Below are 14,303 nucleotides of genomic sequence, written 5' to 3' on the forward strand. Positions count from 1 at the left end.
ACCTTGATTAAAGGGTATTAAAGTTTATCCCCATAAGAAGCCACATGATGAAAGTGCGTAAGATTTATTAGAAATTAGTGTAGCATGTTACACCAAGCCAACACTTGTTAATGTGGGTTACATTGGATTTTAGGGAAGTCAGGACACTTAAACTATGCCTAATCTGGGAGCACAAATGCAATTTTAGTGAAAAGATGGATCACAGCAGACAAATTCTGCTAGCCTTTTCATTGCCCTGGAATACAGCAAGCATCCCCAGTTAACACTATAGTATATTGTTCATGTACAGTTTGTCCCAGTAATTTATTGGCCCCATCATCTGACTTGACATTCAGCACTATCTTAACCATCAAAGCTGTTTAATAAACGTCCCTATACATTTCATCAGCGTCAAAGTAAAAATCACGATCCCAGCTAACACTCAGTGTAATGTGGCTACTTGTTGAAATAACATTTTAACTCTCATTTAGGTTATTTCACCGGATATGATGCATTGAAATCCAGGTCGAAGAGGTGCAATTTGGAAAAAAAAGAAAATAACATTGTGCTGATTTATTGGCTCTGTGGATGGTGTTAAAACAATGACGTGACTTCTGCTACCTCAGGTGAAACAAACATGTTAGACAACAGTGTTTCTCCTTTCGCTCAACCTCACAGTTTAGCATAGTCTTTAAGGATCACCTCCAGCTTCTGGCTCAGCATGATGTTCCCTCGCACTTTCAGCTTGCCTGCAAAGAACGCCTGGAAGAACAAGTACAAGTCTCGGGTCACTGAAAAAAATATGCTCTTACAACCCCATATTAAAACTGTCATAAGCTAAGGGCTTCCTGGAGCTACACTGAACAAAAATATAAAATGAAAAATATGAGTTACAGTTCATAAGGAAATCAGTCAATTGAAAAAATAAATTAGGGCCTAATCTATGGATTTCACATGACTGGGAACACAGATATGAATAGGTTGGTCAGATTTGTTTTGGTAGGGTCAGATCAGAAAACCAGTCAGTATCTGGTGATACCATCTCCTTTGCATATTTGCTCAGGTTGTTGATTTGTGTGGCCTGAGGAATGTTGTCTCCTTCATTGGCATGTGTGAAGTTGATAGCTTTTGGTGGGAACAGGAACACTCTGTCGATCCAGAACATTCCAAATAGACTCAACGGTGACATGTCTGGGGAGTATGCAGGCCATGGAAGAACTGGGAAATTTTCAGCTTCCAGGAATTGCGATGCTGAACTGCAGTCAGGTCAACACCCTGGTGAGAACGACGAGCACGCAGCTGAACTTCCCAGAGACGGTTTCTGACAGTTCGTGCAGTAATTCGTTGGTTGTGCAAACCCATATTTAATCAGCTCTCCAGGTGGCTGGCACGTCTCAGAACAACCCGCAGGTGAAGAAGCCTGGCGTGGTTTACACGTGGTCTGCGGTTGTGACATACTGCCAAATTCTCTAAAAATTATGACGGCTTATGGTAGAGAAATGAGCAATTCTCTTGCAACAGCTCGGGTGGTCTTTCCTGTAGTCAGCATGCTAACTACACACTCCCTCAAGACATTGTGGCATTGTGTTGTGTGAAGAAGAAAAAAAGATTACATTTTAGAGTGGCCTTTTATTTTCATGCTGTTTCCTCAGCTTCTTGATATGTCACACCTGTCAGGTGGATGGATTATCTTAGCAAAGGAGACATGCTCACTAACAGGGATGTCAACAAATTTGTTGAGAGAAAAGCTTTTTGCGCATATGAAAAATGTCTGGGATATTATTTCAGCACATGAAACCAACATTTTTGTTCAGTATAAAAATCAGGGAGGGGCAACTTTGATTGGGGTGGGAGCCACAAAAAAAAATCTTTACTCATGATGGGCTGCAGTGGCACACAGGCAGTTAAAGGCTATCCTAGCCTTTTGGGGGCCCTGAGTGAAATTGTTGAAATTTGTTGTGCATCAGCAGTTTCTCAAAACTGCAACTTGTGTATTCTACCTCAATTCTACCTCATTAAGTTGTTCCCTCCACCCCTCATTTTATTTTACCGAAATTGATCCGCGGGTCTACAGAAAGGAGGGCCGCCAGTTATCTATCCCTGGTCTAAAGTCACAAAACAATGAAAGGTGAAATGTAGCTCATTCCTGCCAAGAAAACCCACTCTTACTAGGATGTACTTAGTTTAAAAAAACTTTGGTGTGAATGTGCTACACATTGGCAGTTCTCTGCTGAGTCACCTTGCAGCTTTCTACAGTGTCTCAGATTTTGCCAGGCATGTAGGCTAGGGGGGATGTCTGTACCTTCTGAGGGTTGAGTTTTCCCTGCACTACTTCCATGAAGTCATCATCAGATACAGTGATGGTCACATCGGTTTTGCCACTGTATGGGCCCTTGTGCAAGGCGCCAGCTCCAGTTTTCAAATCAATGGCTGGGGGAGAACATAATGAAATTATGGTTGAGGCATTAACACTATGGGCCAGTTTCCCAGATCCCGATTAAAGTTTAGTAGTAGACTAAAGTGCACAATGGTAATTCTCCATCGAGAATCATTTTTAGTCCAGGACTTGGCGTAATCAGGGCCCAGAAAGCAGGCCGCATAGGTTCAACATGACTGCATTGATTGACAGGAAGGCTTGAAAAGCAACAAGGGTTCACTTACTCCACTGGGCTGCAATGTTTCCCCCCTTGGTGATCTCCCAGCCAAACACTGCATTGACCTTCTTCACCATCTCAGCCCCTAGGTCCTTAATACGACGGCCAATCTCAGCAAACACCAGCTCACTCTTGAGTCCCCCTGCCTAGAAGGGTTCAAAATAGGAGAAACTAGTCAGAGGTCATTTCCACCTTTGGGATTTTGCATCACACATGAATAGTCTGACTGATGTACCTCAGGAAGAATTTGTGGGGAGCCATCTGCAGCAGCATGCAAGTCCACATAGGCACCTGACAAAACCACAGCACCGCTCTCTTTGACCTGAGGAATAAGACATACCGAATATCCATGTAAAATTGATTGGGTTATCACATGGAAAGAGGTTACTGGACTTAATTTGGGTAATTCTTTCAATCTTAATGGGTCACTATTAACCTCTAGCACAACCATGATAAAACTGCTTACTTTGCACTGAATGTGAATTCGGTTTCCTTCTTTCCACATCTCAGTCTGTAGAGACTGGCCTGGTAGCACTGGCTTTACAAAGCGAACCTGAAGGATACAGTAGGAACCAGGAAAAAGTGGTTTAAAAACAGCTTATTACATTTAATTCTAGACATTCAGCAGACTCTTATCCAGAGTGACTTACAGTTAGAGCACCCATCTTAAAAAGGTAGCTAGGTGAGACAACCACATCTCACAGTCATAAGTCAAACCTTCCTCAAAGCAGCTATCAAAGTCAGTGATAGTCAAGAGACAAGTGTAAGAAAAGTTAAGAGCAGCGGTAGGGTGTTCTTATTTTTCTTGATTAAGTGCCAAGCTCCAAAAATATATAGGGAACTGTTAACAGGCTTGGAACCTCTAACCCCGGCAATTTTACCGGTAAACTCAAGGGTACACTCGCAATGGCTGCCTGGTTTCCATGGTAATGTAGAAAGTTAACTGATGTCGCTCATGCAATTCAATATATTTTTTGTAATGTCAGTTGCGCTGACTCAAAATCACAGCACAGATTGATGGGTACACTCGCAACGTCCGCCAGTTGCCCCATAATGCCATCATTGACTTGGAATGGGAACGGCCGTTCTATTCAGTCTATGACGTTACTGCCAAGATCGTGCTTCACCTTGATGGACTTGAATCTGGAGGCATCGTTGTTGGCATACTGCTTCAGCACATGCCTAGCCGCAAACCCAAAGGAGCACAGGCCATGCAGAATAGGGGATTTGAATCCTGAACAATGGAGAGAAGAGGTCTTTATGATTCAACACAATATCCTGCATAACACCGTGCAGTGTTTTATTCATATAAAAGAGTCAAAGCTTGGTGCCAGATCTGTTGGTGCCAGATCTGTTGGTGCAATCATGTCAACTCCTTGGCACTCTTTTTTTGGCATGACAAGGAGTTGACACGATTGCCAAAACAGATCTGGTACCAGGTCAGAAGACTCACCTCCCATTGCTGCAAAGCTGGGGTCTATGTGGAGGGGGTTCCAGTCCCCACTCAGACGATACAAGGCAGCCTGAAAGCGTGGAATCAATGTCAAGTCACTCCTTTTAGAAATATCCTGAGTCGGGCACCCGTTGAGCCATTATGGCTACTTATTTGATGATTCAACCTTTGTAAAAAATCCTAACAGTTTGGGCACTAGTAGTAAAAATCAGTGTATACACTAGATGGCACAACAAACCTGGTCCCTTGTTGTGGTGTCAGTCATCACAGCATCAGGAGTTCGGTTTGGATGCGCTACTGTGCTCTGAAAGAGTGAGATTAAGGTACGTTGAATGAAAAATAGTAAGAGTCAACCATTTTGTTCTGGAAAAAAATAATGGTAGCACTTCTGAATAGTTTGAAAGCATTGGTGTTGTTAACAGACTTCTTGTTACCATTGCTTTATCAGATGTTCTCTTTCCTCCAAAGCCACCAGCCCCCACGATGAATAGAGAGTACTGGTTGTAACACAACAGCTCTTTACCACTGTACGTGTGGACTGTGGAGAAAGACAATGTTGTTATCTTCCAAATGGTCCTCTGTAGATCAGTTGGTACAGCGTGGTGCTTGCAATGCCAGGACAGTGGTCTTCAAAAATGTGTGCAGATGATGAAGTCGCTTTGCATAAAAAGTGCCTGCTAAACGGCTTCTTTTTTTTTTCACCAATAATGAAACTTTAAAAAAAAAAAAACACATTCCACAGGAGAAAATAAAATATTCTTTCAAGTTTCTCTGAAAGAATCTTTAGACTGCATGTGTTCAATTTCCTTCCTTTAATATCAAGTCCATAACTAACTGTTAAAGTTCCTCTGCTATTTCTTTGCTCATCTCATGCAACCCTGTGGAACGTCACCTATAAACCCTTTTACTCTACCACACCAATTCTCAGGGACAAGGAAGTAAGCTTAACAAAACTAACCATCCAGGAGAATGACTGCACCAGATCCTTTGTCCAACACATCTGCGATTCTAGCCTGAGACGTCAGTGTTCCTGCAAATGCAGACAAATTATTTTCAGTAACAGGCTTTTGTAAGCAGAAAATGTTGTTCTCAGAGATACTTAGGATCTGTAATGGGCACACATACCGGAGGTGGGTAATGGTTTGAAAAGCTCCAGATACTGCTCTCCATGCAACAACTGAGTGACAATATCAGAATGAACAAAGGTGAGTAAATTGGTTATGGTTACAATAGCGGTTTCAGTTAGTCTTTGCTCAAAGCAAAATAAAATGTATTATTTACCCACTAAATGACATGTGTGAGAACAGCAACAGTTGCTTGCCACTTCTGTATGGGATGAGTTCTGAGTTTACTGCATCTATTTTCTATATAATGTATATAAACTGTAAATTCTACTGTACTTGGGGAAATAAAGATGATTGGGATTTATTTCCTGGAGCTTTTACCCTGGTGAAGTCAAAGTTGAGTCCAGGCACGGAACCTAGCCCTCCGTCCATCATGGCTGCCTGGGAGGGGATGACCCCGAAGGTGGGCAGACAGCTAAAGTCCTCGTGGCCCTCGTACAGGAACTTGAGGTGGTCGTCATCCTTGGTGGACATGCCCACTCCTAGGGCGTACAGGATGCACTGAGTTTGGGAGTAGCTGAAGGTCGACTCCGGAAGCTTCTGTCCCACCGCCTCCAGCTGAAGGGGAAGCACAGAACGAAGTGGACACAAGCCACGTCGTTACTAAGCATGCCTTTAGGTAGAACCAGGCCCCGTAGGTCAGCTAGGGTACATTGACATCAGCCTGCCAGGGACTGTTTGATTTGGAGCCATGGCCCCTTGGTGTCAAAGACACTCCAAACAGACATCTTTGAAGACATGGCCCACAGAGCATCATTATGAGACCATCTGTCACCAACATGTATGACTTCACTTCATTCCAGCCTAGTACTGTTGACCTCTCCACTCACAGGACTGATCCCAGATGCAGCAGTGGCCATAGCGCTGGTGGGGTTGGGGGCAATACCCTCATCAGTCTCCACTCTTGACAGCACCTCCACCAATGTGGCCACGGACTCTAAAAAAAATAAAAATGGGATAAGAGGAGATTCATTATCTTCACTCAATAAGGGTGTTGTGGAACAAAGACGGCCAAAAGTCCTCTAATAAGGTACAAATGAGGAGCACTACAAAGTCATGGTAATGAGGCACTCCTCTGGAGGCTGCCACCCCCATGCTGCTGCTGCTGCACATCCAAGGGCAAGCCGAGGGAGAGAATAATGAACCCTTGTCATGTTCTCTTCTGTGTCTGACCCAAAGGCGCTCCGCTCGATACTGTACTGTGCTCGTCATTCAAAGACGAGGGGGAAATACCAGTGGTGGAATTGACATTGTGTCATAACAGCACAAGCAAATGAGTTTGTTCACTCCTCTTAGAGGTTTGATCCCTGGTCAGCCACTCTGTTTACACTGCAGACCTTGTCCCATGAAATTGGTTGTTATTACAACACCAAAATAGTTCCAGCATTTACTGCAGGTGGACTATTGAATGTGTCACTGACACCTACCTAGTCAGTAATTTTCTGTAATGTATCTGACAGAGGCAAAATATGCCAGCATAGATGTTCAGTCTAAGGGCTCCTTGACTTGGTTACCATTGATGTTGGCAGGTTTGGTGGCATTGGTGAAGTCACAAATGTTGTCCCACTGGTCTCGTACAGTCTCAGGAAACATGCCCTGGTTCTTCTTCCTCACAATGCGGCCCTGGGAACGCTCCCAGCGCACTACACAAAACACATTGATGGAAAATATTGTAGAACGGTGAAAATACTCCCAAATGAGAATAATAAATTCAACTCACATTTTCCAATCCAGCCAGCACCAACCTTAACAGGAAGAGAACATGAACAGAATAATCAGAAAGGATTGGGAGTAAGGAGACACAGTTTAAGGCATAAGTGAACATTTCATACAGTTCTCAAACAAACCTCGAACAGGCCTCCATTTTCCTGACACTGGTCATGAGACAGCCACAGAACTAGGGGCGCCACGTATTCTGCTTTCAAGGACTCACACAGAACTACGACAAAAAAGCTACATGTTAAGTTGCTAATAACATGAAAAGGTATGCACATTGTGGGGATATGCTGGTATATCCATATATATGTTTTAATCTTCATAAACCATAGGACAGGGGTGTCAAACTCATTCCAGAGGGCCGAGTGTCCACAGATCTGTTTTTTCCTCTCAATGAAGACCTAAACAACCAGGTGAGGCGAGTTCCTTACTAATTAGGGACCTTCATTCAGCAATCAAGTACAAGGGAGGAGTGAAAACGCGAGACACTCGGCCCTCCGTGGAATGAGTTTGACACCCACGTCCTACAGTTTAAGATACTTCTTTTTTTTAATACCAGCAGAGGGGACCGTATCACACGACTTTCATATGGGATATGAAAAGGACATCACGTGGCAGACACCAGAGAAGAAAATCACAGATGTCAGCCAAGCCCACCAAAGCAATCTACGACACCTCATTAAATGCCCAACCCATAAATAAACATCATTTGTCAGATCGCATGATTAATCTCAGTGTTTACTCAGTTTGTGAGTGCACTAGTTTGACAAACTTTAGTAACACATTTACATGTCAATATTACATGATGCAACAGTGCTCGACTTAGGCAGATCACTAGAGCAGAGTACTAGAGCAGAGTACCGGCATCTCAAATGTTTTCTCCTGCTTGAGTTCCTGTATTAAACTGGGTGGTTTGAGCCCTGAATGCTGATTGACTGAAAGCCATGGTATTTCAGGCCGTATACCACAGGTATGCCAAAAATATGTATTTTTACTGCTCTAATTACGTTGGTACCCAGTTTGTAATAGCAATAAGGCACCTCTGGGATTTGTGGTATATTGCCAATATACCACGGCTCTGGGCTGTATCCAGGCACACCATGTTCAGTCGCACATAAGAACAGCCCTTAGCCGTGGTATATGGCCAATATACCACAACCTATTGCTTTAATAGAATATTAGCTCAAAAGTATGTAGAGCTCCTGCATCTAAATGAAAACAATACCGGCACCCACAATGAGTACAGGCACCCATCAGTACATGCCAAGCACTGGTAACTCGTCGCAATATTACACAACAGATCAACTGAAATCATTGAGTCTTAATAAGATGACCCAGTAATGTGTGCTGCTCAGCCTGTTCAGAGCAGTTCCTCAGCGGCTCCTCTGACCTGGGGGCATAACAGTCTCTGTGAGTCGCGAGCCTGCGGTCGGGGCGATGGTGTTGCAGTGGATGTTGTACTTTTGGCCCTCGATGGCTAGGGTGTTGGCCAATCCCAGCAGACCCAGCTTCGCCGCGCTATAGTTCGCCTGCCCAAAATTGCCATAGATGCCAGCAGCCGATGAAGTCATGATGATCCTGGGAACAGACAGGGCACCGTGGCACGTTGATTCAACACTGTGCACTGAATTAGACTGAAGCGCCAAGGCTATTTAAGGCACGTGGCAATAACAATAGTTAAGAAACCCATCCGCTTCACTGCCTGTCAAAAGCTAACAACAACCTAAAAACTATTCTAGAACATTTGAAGAACGTTTTCTCACGTATTCTTGGTGCCGATGCTGCAAATCAAGGGGTATCATAAGGATGATTTCTCAACATTAATTTAAGACAGGGTCCACCTGTGCTCAAACCTGAAACAGCTCTATACTCCGCACCGGCCATTACCTAACTGAAACAGCTCTGTACTCCGCACCGGCCATTACCTAACTGAAACAGCTCTGTACTGATTTCTCAACATTAATTTAAGAGCTCTGTAGGGCCATTACCTAACTGAAACAGCTCTGTACTCCGCACCGGCCATTACCTAACTGAAACAGCTCTGTACTCCGCACCGGCCATTACCTAACTGAAACAGCTCTGTACTCCGCACCGGCCATTACCTAACTGAAACAGCTCTGTACTCCGCACCGGCCATTACCTAACTGAAACAGCTCTGTACTCCGCACCGGCCATTACCTAACTGAAACAGCTCTGTACTCCGCACCGGCCATTACCTAACTGAAACAGCTCTGTACTCCGCACCGGCCATTACCTAACTGAAACAGCTCTGTACTCCGCACCGGCCATTACCTAACTGTTTGGAGTGTGTTCAGTATGAGAGCTGGATTGATTGGATGTACAAAAGGAATTCTGAATCCCTAGGCACTGCTTATGAGCTGAAATTATTGAGTGGGTCAAGGGGTTCTCAAACTTTTTGGGCCCTTGGACCGAGTCATCAGGGACCCCCCTCATAATCAGAACAACTTGAGTGAGATAAAAAATAAAATAGCATGCAGGGAGTTTTACTAGGACTTTGGCAGTACATGTCCGGACAAACCAAGTCCAGAGCAGGAACATTTTAAAGGCCCATCTCTTGGCATGGGTTGCAAATTGCCATTTTCAAGCAAATTTCCTGCAATTCTGCCCAATTTGTCATTGTGAATGTTGTTTTATGGAGTTGGAGGGGAAAAAATAAAGAAAAAGTACAATTTGTGGAGTACTGTGGACACCAATATCCCTGTGAGCCAACCAGGCCCATGTAGGCCAGAGTTGAGAACAGAAATTGCAGATTAGATCAAATGTAAATATATATTTTTTAAATAAAATAATAATAATAATAAGTGTGTGTGTGTGGGGGGGTCTAGCCGCAACCCCTGAAGTACCTCCACGGACCCCACTTTAAGAACCCCTGGAAAAGATGACAGCAAAGCGGTGGTGAGAATTCCATCCAGGCTATCAGAAGGCAATTACCATGTTGCTTATTCCTATCCAATCCACACTGATCTACAGGACTGCAGAGCCTGCTCTAGGGTACGATTTGGGATTCAGCAGAACAGTCAGCACTACTTCCTTATACATAGGCAACATGGTGCTGGGTCTGACCCTTGACATCACCTCCCAAACTTCTGCTTCTTCATGTGGTTCCAGGCAGCTCTAGTGACCATGAAGGACCCTCTCAGGTGGACTCTATGGATGAGGTCTGAAATACAAGCAAATGTATTTATAAAGGCCTTTTTACATCAGCCATTGTCAAAGTGCTGTACAGAAACCCAGCCTAAAAACACAAACAGCAAACAATGCAAATGTAGAAGCACGGTGGCAAGGAAAAACTCCCTAGAAAAGACCAGAACCAGGAAGAAACCTAGAAAGGAACCAGGCTCAAATGATGCATTACAATAACTATGTAGAGGTTATCCTGTTCTTGCAAATTACTACTCAGACTGTATTTGTCATTAATTTCTCTACGCTGAAGTCGTTGGAATTAAAGCTCTCCTCCAGCCTGATAGACATTTACTATTCATTACATAGGACTGTTTAATATGCAATATTCTCCTTCCGTGATGATTGACAGAATGAATGTGTACTCAGAAATAAACTCCTTACCCCAATCCAAATCACTCGTTCTGCCAAAGGAACGATCCCGAAGTATCCTTGAAATCAATAAAACAGGTTGTTGTTCACTTTGGCCTCTATTCTATTATATACATTGAGTAAAATGGAATAGTTTTCCATGTCACATATCCATCTGAAACACTACAGTTTATTTTGTAAAGAAGTGGTCATCAAATCTGATTGAAAGGATTGAGATAAATCACATTCTTACCCAGCATTATTAACAACAATATCTGGAAAAGATAAGCAACAGGTCTGTTTAAATCAAAATTCTTATCACCAAATCATGTACTGTAAGATGCCAAAACAAACCATTTGCACAATCAAGCCTGAACATACAATGCAGTCGGAAAGTATTCAGACCCCTTGACTTTTGTTACAGCCTTTTTCAGACCCCCCCAAATGACAAAGCGAAAACAGGTTAAATTGTTTGCAAATTTATATAACATAACTGAAATACCTTATTTACATAAGTATTCAGACCCTTTGCTATGAGGCTTGAAATTGAGCTCAGGTGCATCCTGTTACCAGTCATCATCCTTGATGTTTCTACAACTTGATTGGAGTCCACCTGTGGTAAATTAAATTGATTGGACATGATTTGGTAAGGCACACATCTCTCTATATATAAAGGTCACACAGTTGACAGTGCATGTCAGAGCAAAAACAAAGCCATGAGGTCGAAGAATTGTCTGTAGAGCTCAGAGACAGGATTGTGTGGAGGCACAGATCTGAGGAAGGGTACCAAAAAATGTCTGCAGCATTGAAGGTCCCCAAGAAATCAGTTCTCCAGCCATCTTAAATGGAAGAAGTTTGGAACCACCAAGACTCTTCCTAGAGCTAGCAGCCTGGCCAGACTGAGCAATCAGAGAAGAGCCTTGGTCACCTCACTGACGAAGAACCCAATGGTCACTGACAGAGCTCAAGTTTCTCTGTGCAGATGGTTGTCCATCTGGAAGGTTCTCCCATCACTGCAGCACTCCACCAATCAGGCCTATATGGTAGAGTGGCCAGAGGGAAGCCACATGACAGTCCCCTTGAAGTTAGCCAAAAGTCACCCAAAAGACACTCAGAAAATGAGAAACAAGTTTCGCTGGGCTAATAACCAAAATGTAACTCTTTGGCCTGAATGCCAAGCATCACATCTGGAGGAGACTTGGCACCATTCCTAGGGTGAAGCACAGTGGTGGCAGCATCATGCTATGGGGATGTTTTTCCAGTGGCAGGGACTGGGAGACTGGTTGGTCAGGCTCGAGGGAAAGATGAACAGAGAAAAGTACAGAGATCCTTGATGAAAATCTGCCTCAGAGTGCTCAGAACCTCAGGCTGGGGCGAAGGTTCACCTTCCAAAAGGACAAACCTAAGGACACAGTCAAGACAACAGGAGTGGCTTCTGGACAAGTCTCTGAATGTCCTTGAGTGGCCCAGCCAAAGCCCGGTCTTGAACATCTCTGGAGAGATCTGAAAAAAGCTGTGCAGCGACGCTCCACATCCAACCTGACAGAACTTGAGGGGATCTGCAAAGAACATCACACCTGCATTTGGGGAGTTTTTCCCCAAACTTGTAGCCTCATACCCAAGAAGACAAAGCTGTAACATAAAAAAATGTTTTAATAAGGTCCAAGAGTCTGAATATTTTCCAAATGCACTGTATAATCATGCTCGACTTAACACCATCAGCCATGCTATGTTTAAAATTGTTCAAATGTGCATTGTTGTTATTGGTTTTAAAACAAGGAAAACAGTTGTCTATATACGCACCTATTCGCCCAAAAGCATCCAGGGCAGTCTGGATCAATTTCTCACCATCTTCTACAGAATCTGTAGGGCATACATGACAATAATATAATAAAATAAATGCCTAATCAAGGTGTGAGGGTGGCAAAGAAACTCTGGGAAGAAAGAAATCAGTCTATGCTCTTCTGGGTGGCCAGGTAAAAAAGGGAAACGTCAAACAGTAGACAAATGTGCATGGCTTCTTTTCACAGCTGATATAATGCTCCTAAACAGTTCTGGATGTCTACAGTCGTTGTTTCATTGAGGGCTCAAAAAAAACATAAGGAAGTAAAATTGGGCAATGGAAGGATGGAATTTGAGACTATCAAGGCTGTGATTTTGCCCTGTAACCTGCCCACATAGGTTCAAGGCTAACTTCAGATTACAGGGCTCTAGACAGGATTTGGAAGGTTGGCCACACAAGACTCTTGAACCATGTGCAAAAGTTCAAATGAGTTAGATAACTTGGTCCATCTACCCACCATAGTTAGCCACTGCTTTGCCTCCCTTGGCTTTTATCTCTTCCACAACTTTATCAGCAGCATTGGAGCTCTTCCCTCCCCCTTTAATATCTCCTCCGAGGTCATTAACTGTGTGCAGAGAAAAGATAAACAATTAAACCAATAACTAAGCATTGAACAGCATATTTCCTGTATAGTTGCCAGCTTATTTAAAAATGTACATCTTAAAAATATACATTCACAATACTTACCAACTACTGAGGCACCCCTCACGCCAAAAGCCAATGCATATTCTCTCCCAAGTCCTATGGAAATAAGTTTAAGTTAATACTTGGTCAAATGAAAAAGTAAAAAATGAGACTTACGGTTGCAGCAAAGTGTCCAACACAGTACATGTTGTATTCATGCGTGGATGGGATGGGCTACTGGGCATTTTGTTGCAAGAATGCCCTCACATAAGGTATCTGGAATTAGCTAAATGTACTTTGTCCTGTGTGGCCGAGCGATATCAGATTCAAGTATAAAGTGTTGCAACAATGACAGCAGTAGCAAGCTGGCTACTTTCTGACAAATCGCATAGCCACCAAGCACTACTACTGGTTAGGATAGCTAGTTAGTTAGCCACGGTTGCTACCAGACAAATAAGAATACCCCTGGCCATAATCCTTACAATGGATTCACAACCATGTCAACCACCACTAAAACACAACACCACCTTGCACAACAAAACGTTAGCAATTAACAAGATGAGCATATCCCAATGAAGCTAGCTATGTTAGCAAAAGATAGCAGTCATTTACCTCCACCGGCCCCAGTGACAATAACAACTTTCCCGTCGAAAACTAAAGGCACAGACATGATGAAGTAGTTCTGGATTTTAACTTTGTGTCCAGATTCAAAACTGTGCTGGTAGTATGTGAAGACAGCAGGGTAACGACTAGAGTGTTAACAGCTATCAGGGTGAACTTTGCCTTACTTCCGCAAGAGGGGCGCTGGGTAATCAAAGGTAACAACAACCAATCACAGAGATCCAAGTACAAACCATTATAATTCCAAGATAATTTAACCTGTTAATTACTTAAATGCCCTCTGCTGAAAAGTGCTTACGTCTTGAGCTGAACCTTTTGCTATAATGATCCAGTGCTTATTTGATGCACAAATGAATTAAAATTAAAGGCATCGGATGCACAACAACAACAAAAAGAAGCTGGTCAAACAAATGTCACAACTCTCCAAACCATTGTGGATGGCACGGCATTGTCATAGAGTTCTCCAAGCAAACAAAATATATCTTAAGAAGGTTGTAGCCTAATTTAATACTAGGCTCAACATAAGTGATGATGACCCTGCTCTGACTCTGGCCAATAAGACATACAGGTGAGCACTTTTCAAAGGGCTCCTCAATCATGGGATCTTAGATAAATTCTTGACATACAACTAAGGCTACAGCACTACCAGCCAAATGACTTTGTTTGAGTGAGGAAGAATTATGACAATTTAGTGGGCGTTTGACTGACTCAACTTGGACTGATACATACTTGCAATT

The 14,303-nt window shown here is 43.2% G+C and overlaps 1 protein-coding gene across 1 annotated transcript; it reads right to left on the reverse strand.

Annotated features, from left to right (window-relative positions):
• Positions 1–48: 48 nt before the first annotated feature.
• hsd17b4 (hydroxysteroid (17-beta) dehydrogenase 4) lies at positions 49–13,763 on the reverse strand. The gene is made up of 24 exons (XM_035756074.2): positions 13,558–13,763; positions 13,009–13,062; positions 12,779–12,886; positions 12,282–12,341; positions 10,732–10,753; positions 10,512–10,558; positions 10,023–10,107; positions 8,317–8,504; positions 7,058–7,149; positions 6,931–6,955; positions 6,725–6,853; positions 6,041–6,147; positions 5,532–5,768; positions 5,212–5,263; positions 5,045–5,116; positions 4,521–4,624; positions 4,325–4,390; positions 4,087–4,156; positions 3,761–3,867; positions 3,100–3,186; positions 2,869–2,955; positions 2,641–2,779; positions 2,282–2,409; positions 49–741 (listed from the first exon to the last, which is right to left on the reverse strand). The coding sequence occupies exons 1-24, from the start codon at positions 13,613–13,615 to the stop codon at positions 652–654; spliced, it is 2,214 nt and encodes a 737-aa protein (XP_035611967.1). The 5' UTR covers positions 13,616–13,763; the 3' UTR covers positions 49–651.
• Positions 13,764–14,303: the final 540 nt, after the last annotated feature.

The sequence above is a fragment of the Oncorhynchus keta genome, chromosome 14 (assembly GCF_023373465.1).
Source record: "Oncorhynchus keta strain PuntledgeMale-10-30-2019 chromosome 14, Oket_V2, whole genome shotgun sequence".
In the NCBI taxonomy this organism is placed as follows: Eukaryota; Metazoa; Chordata; class Actinopteri; order Salmoniformes; family Salmonidae; genus Oncorhynchus; species Oncorhynchus keta.

Bases quoted from the DNA above. Each gene is read 5' to 3' on its own strand.
- hsd17b4 (XM_035756074.2), bottom strand. From the start codon at position 13,615: ATGTCTGTGCCTTTAGTTTTCGACGGGAAAGTTGTTATTGTCACTGGG. The intron at 10,108-10,511 runs GTAAGGAGTTTA...CTTGTATTTCAG, and splicing joins AACGAGTGATTTGGATTGGG to ACCTCATCCATAGAGTCCAC. The intron at 4,625-5,044 runs GTTAGTTTTGTT...CTTTCTCCACAG, and splicing joins TGCAGTCATTCTCCTGGATG to TCCACACGTACAGTGGTAAA.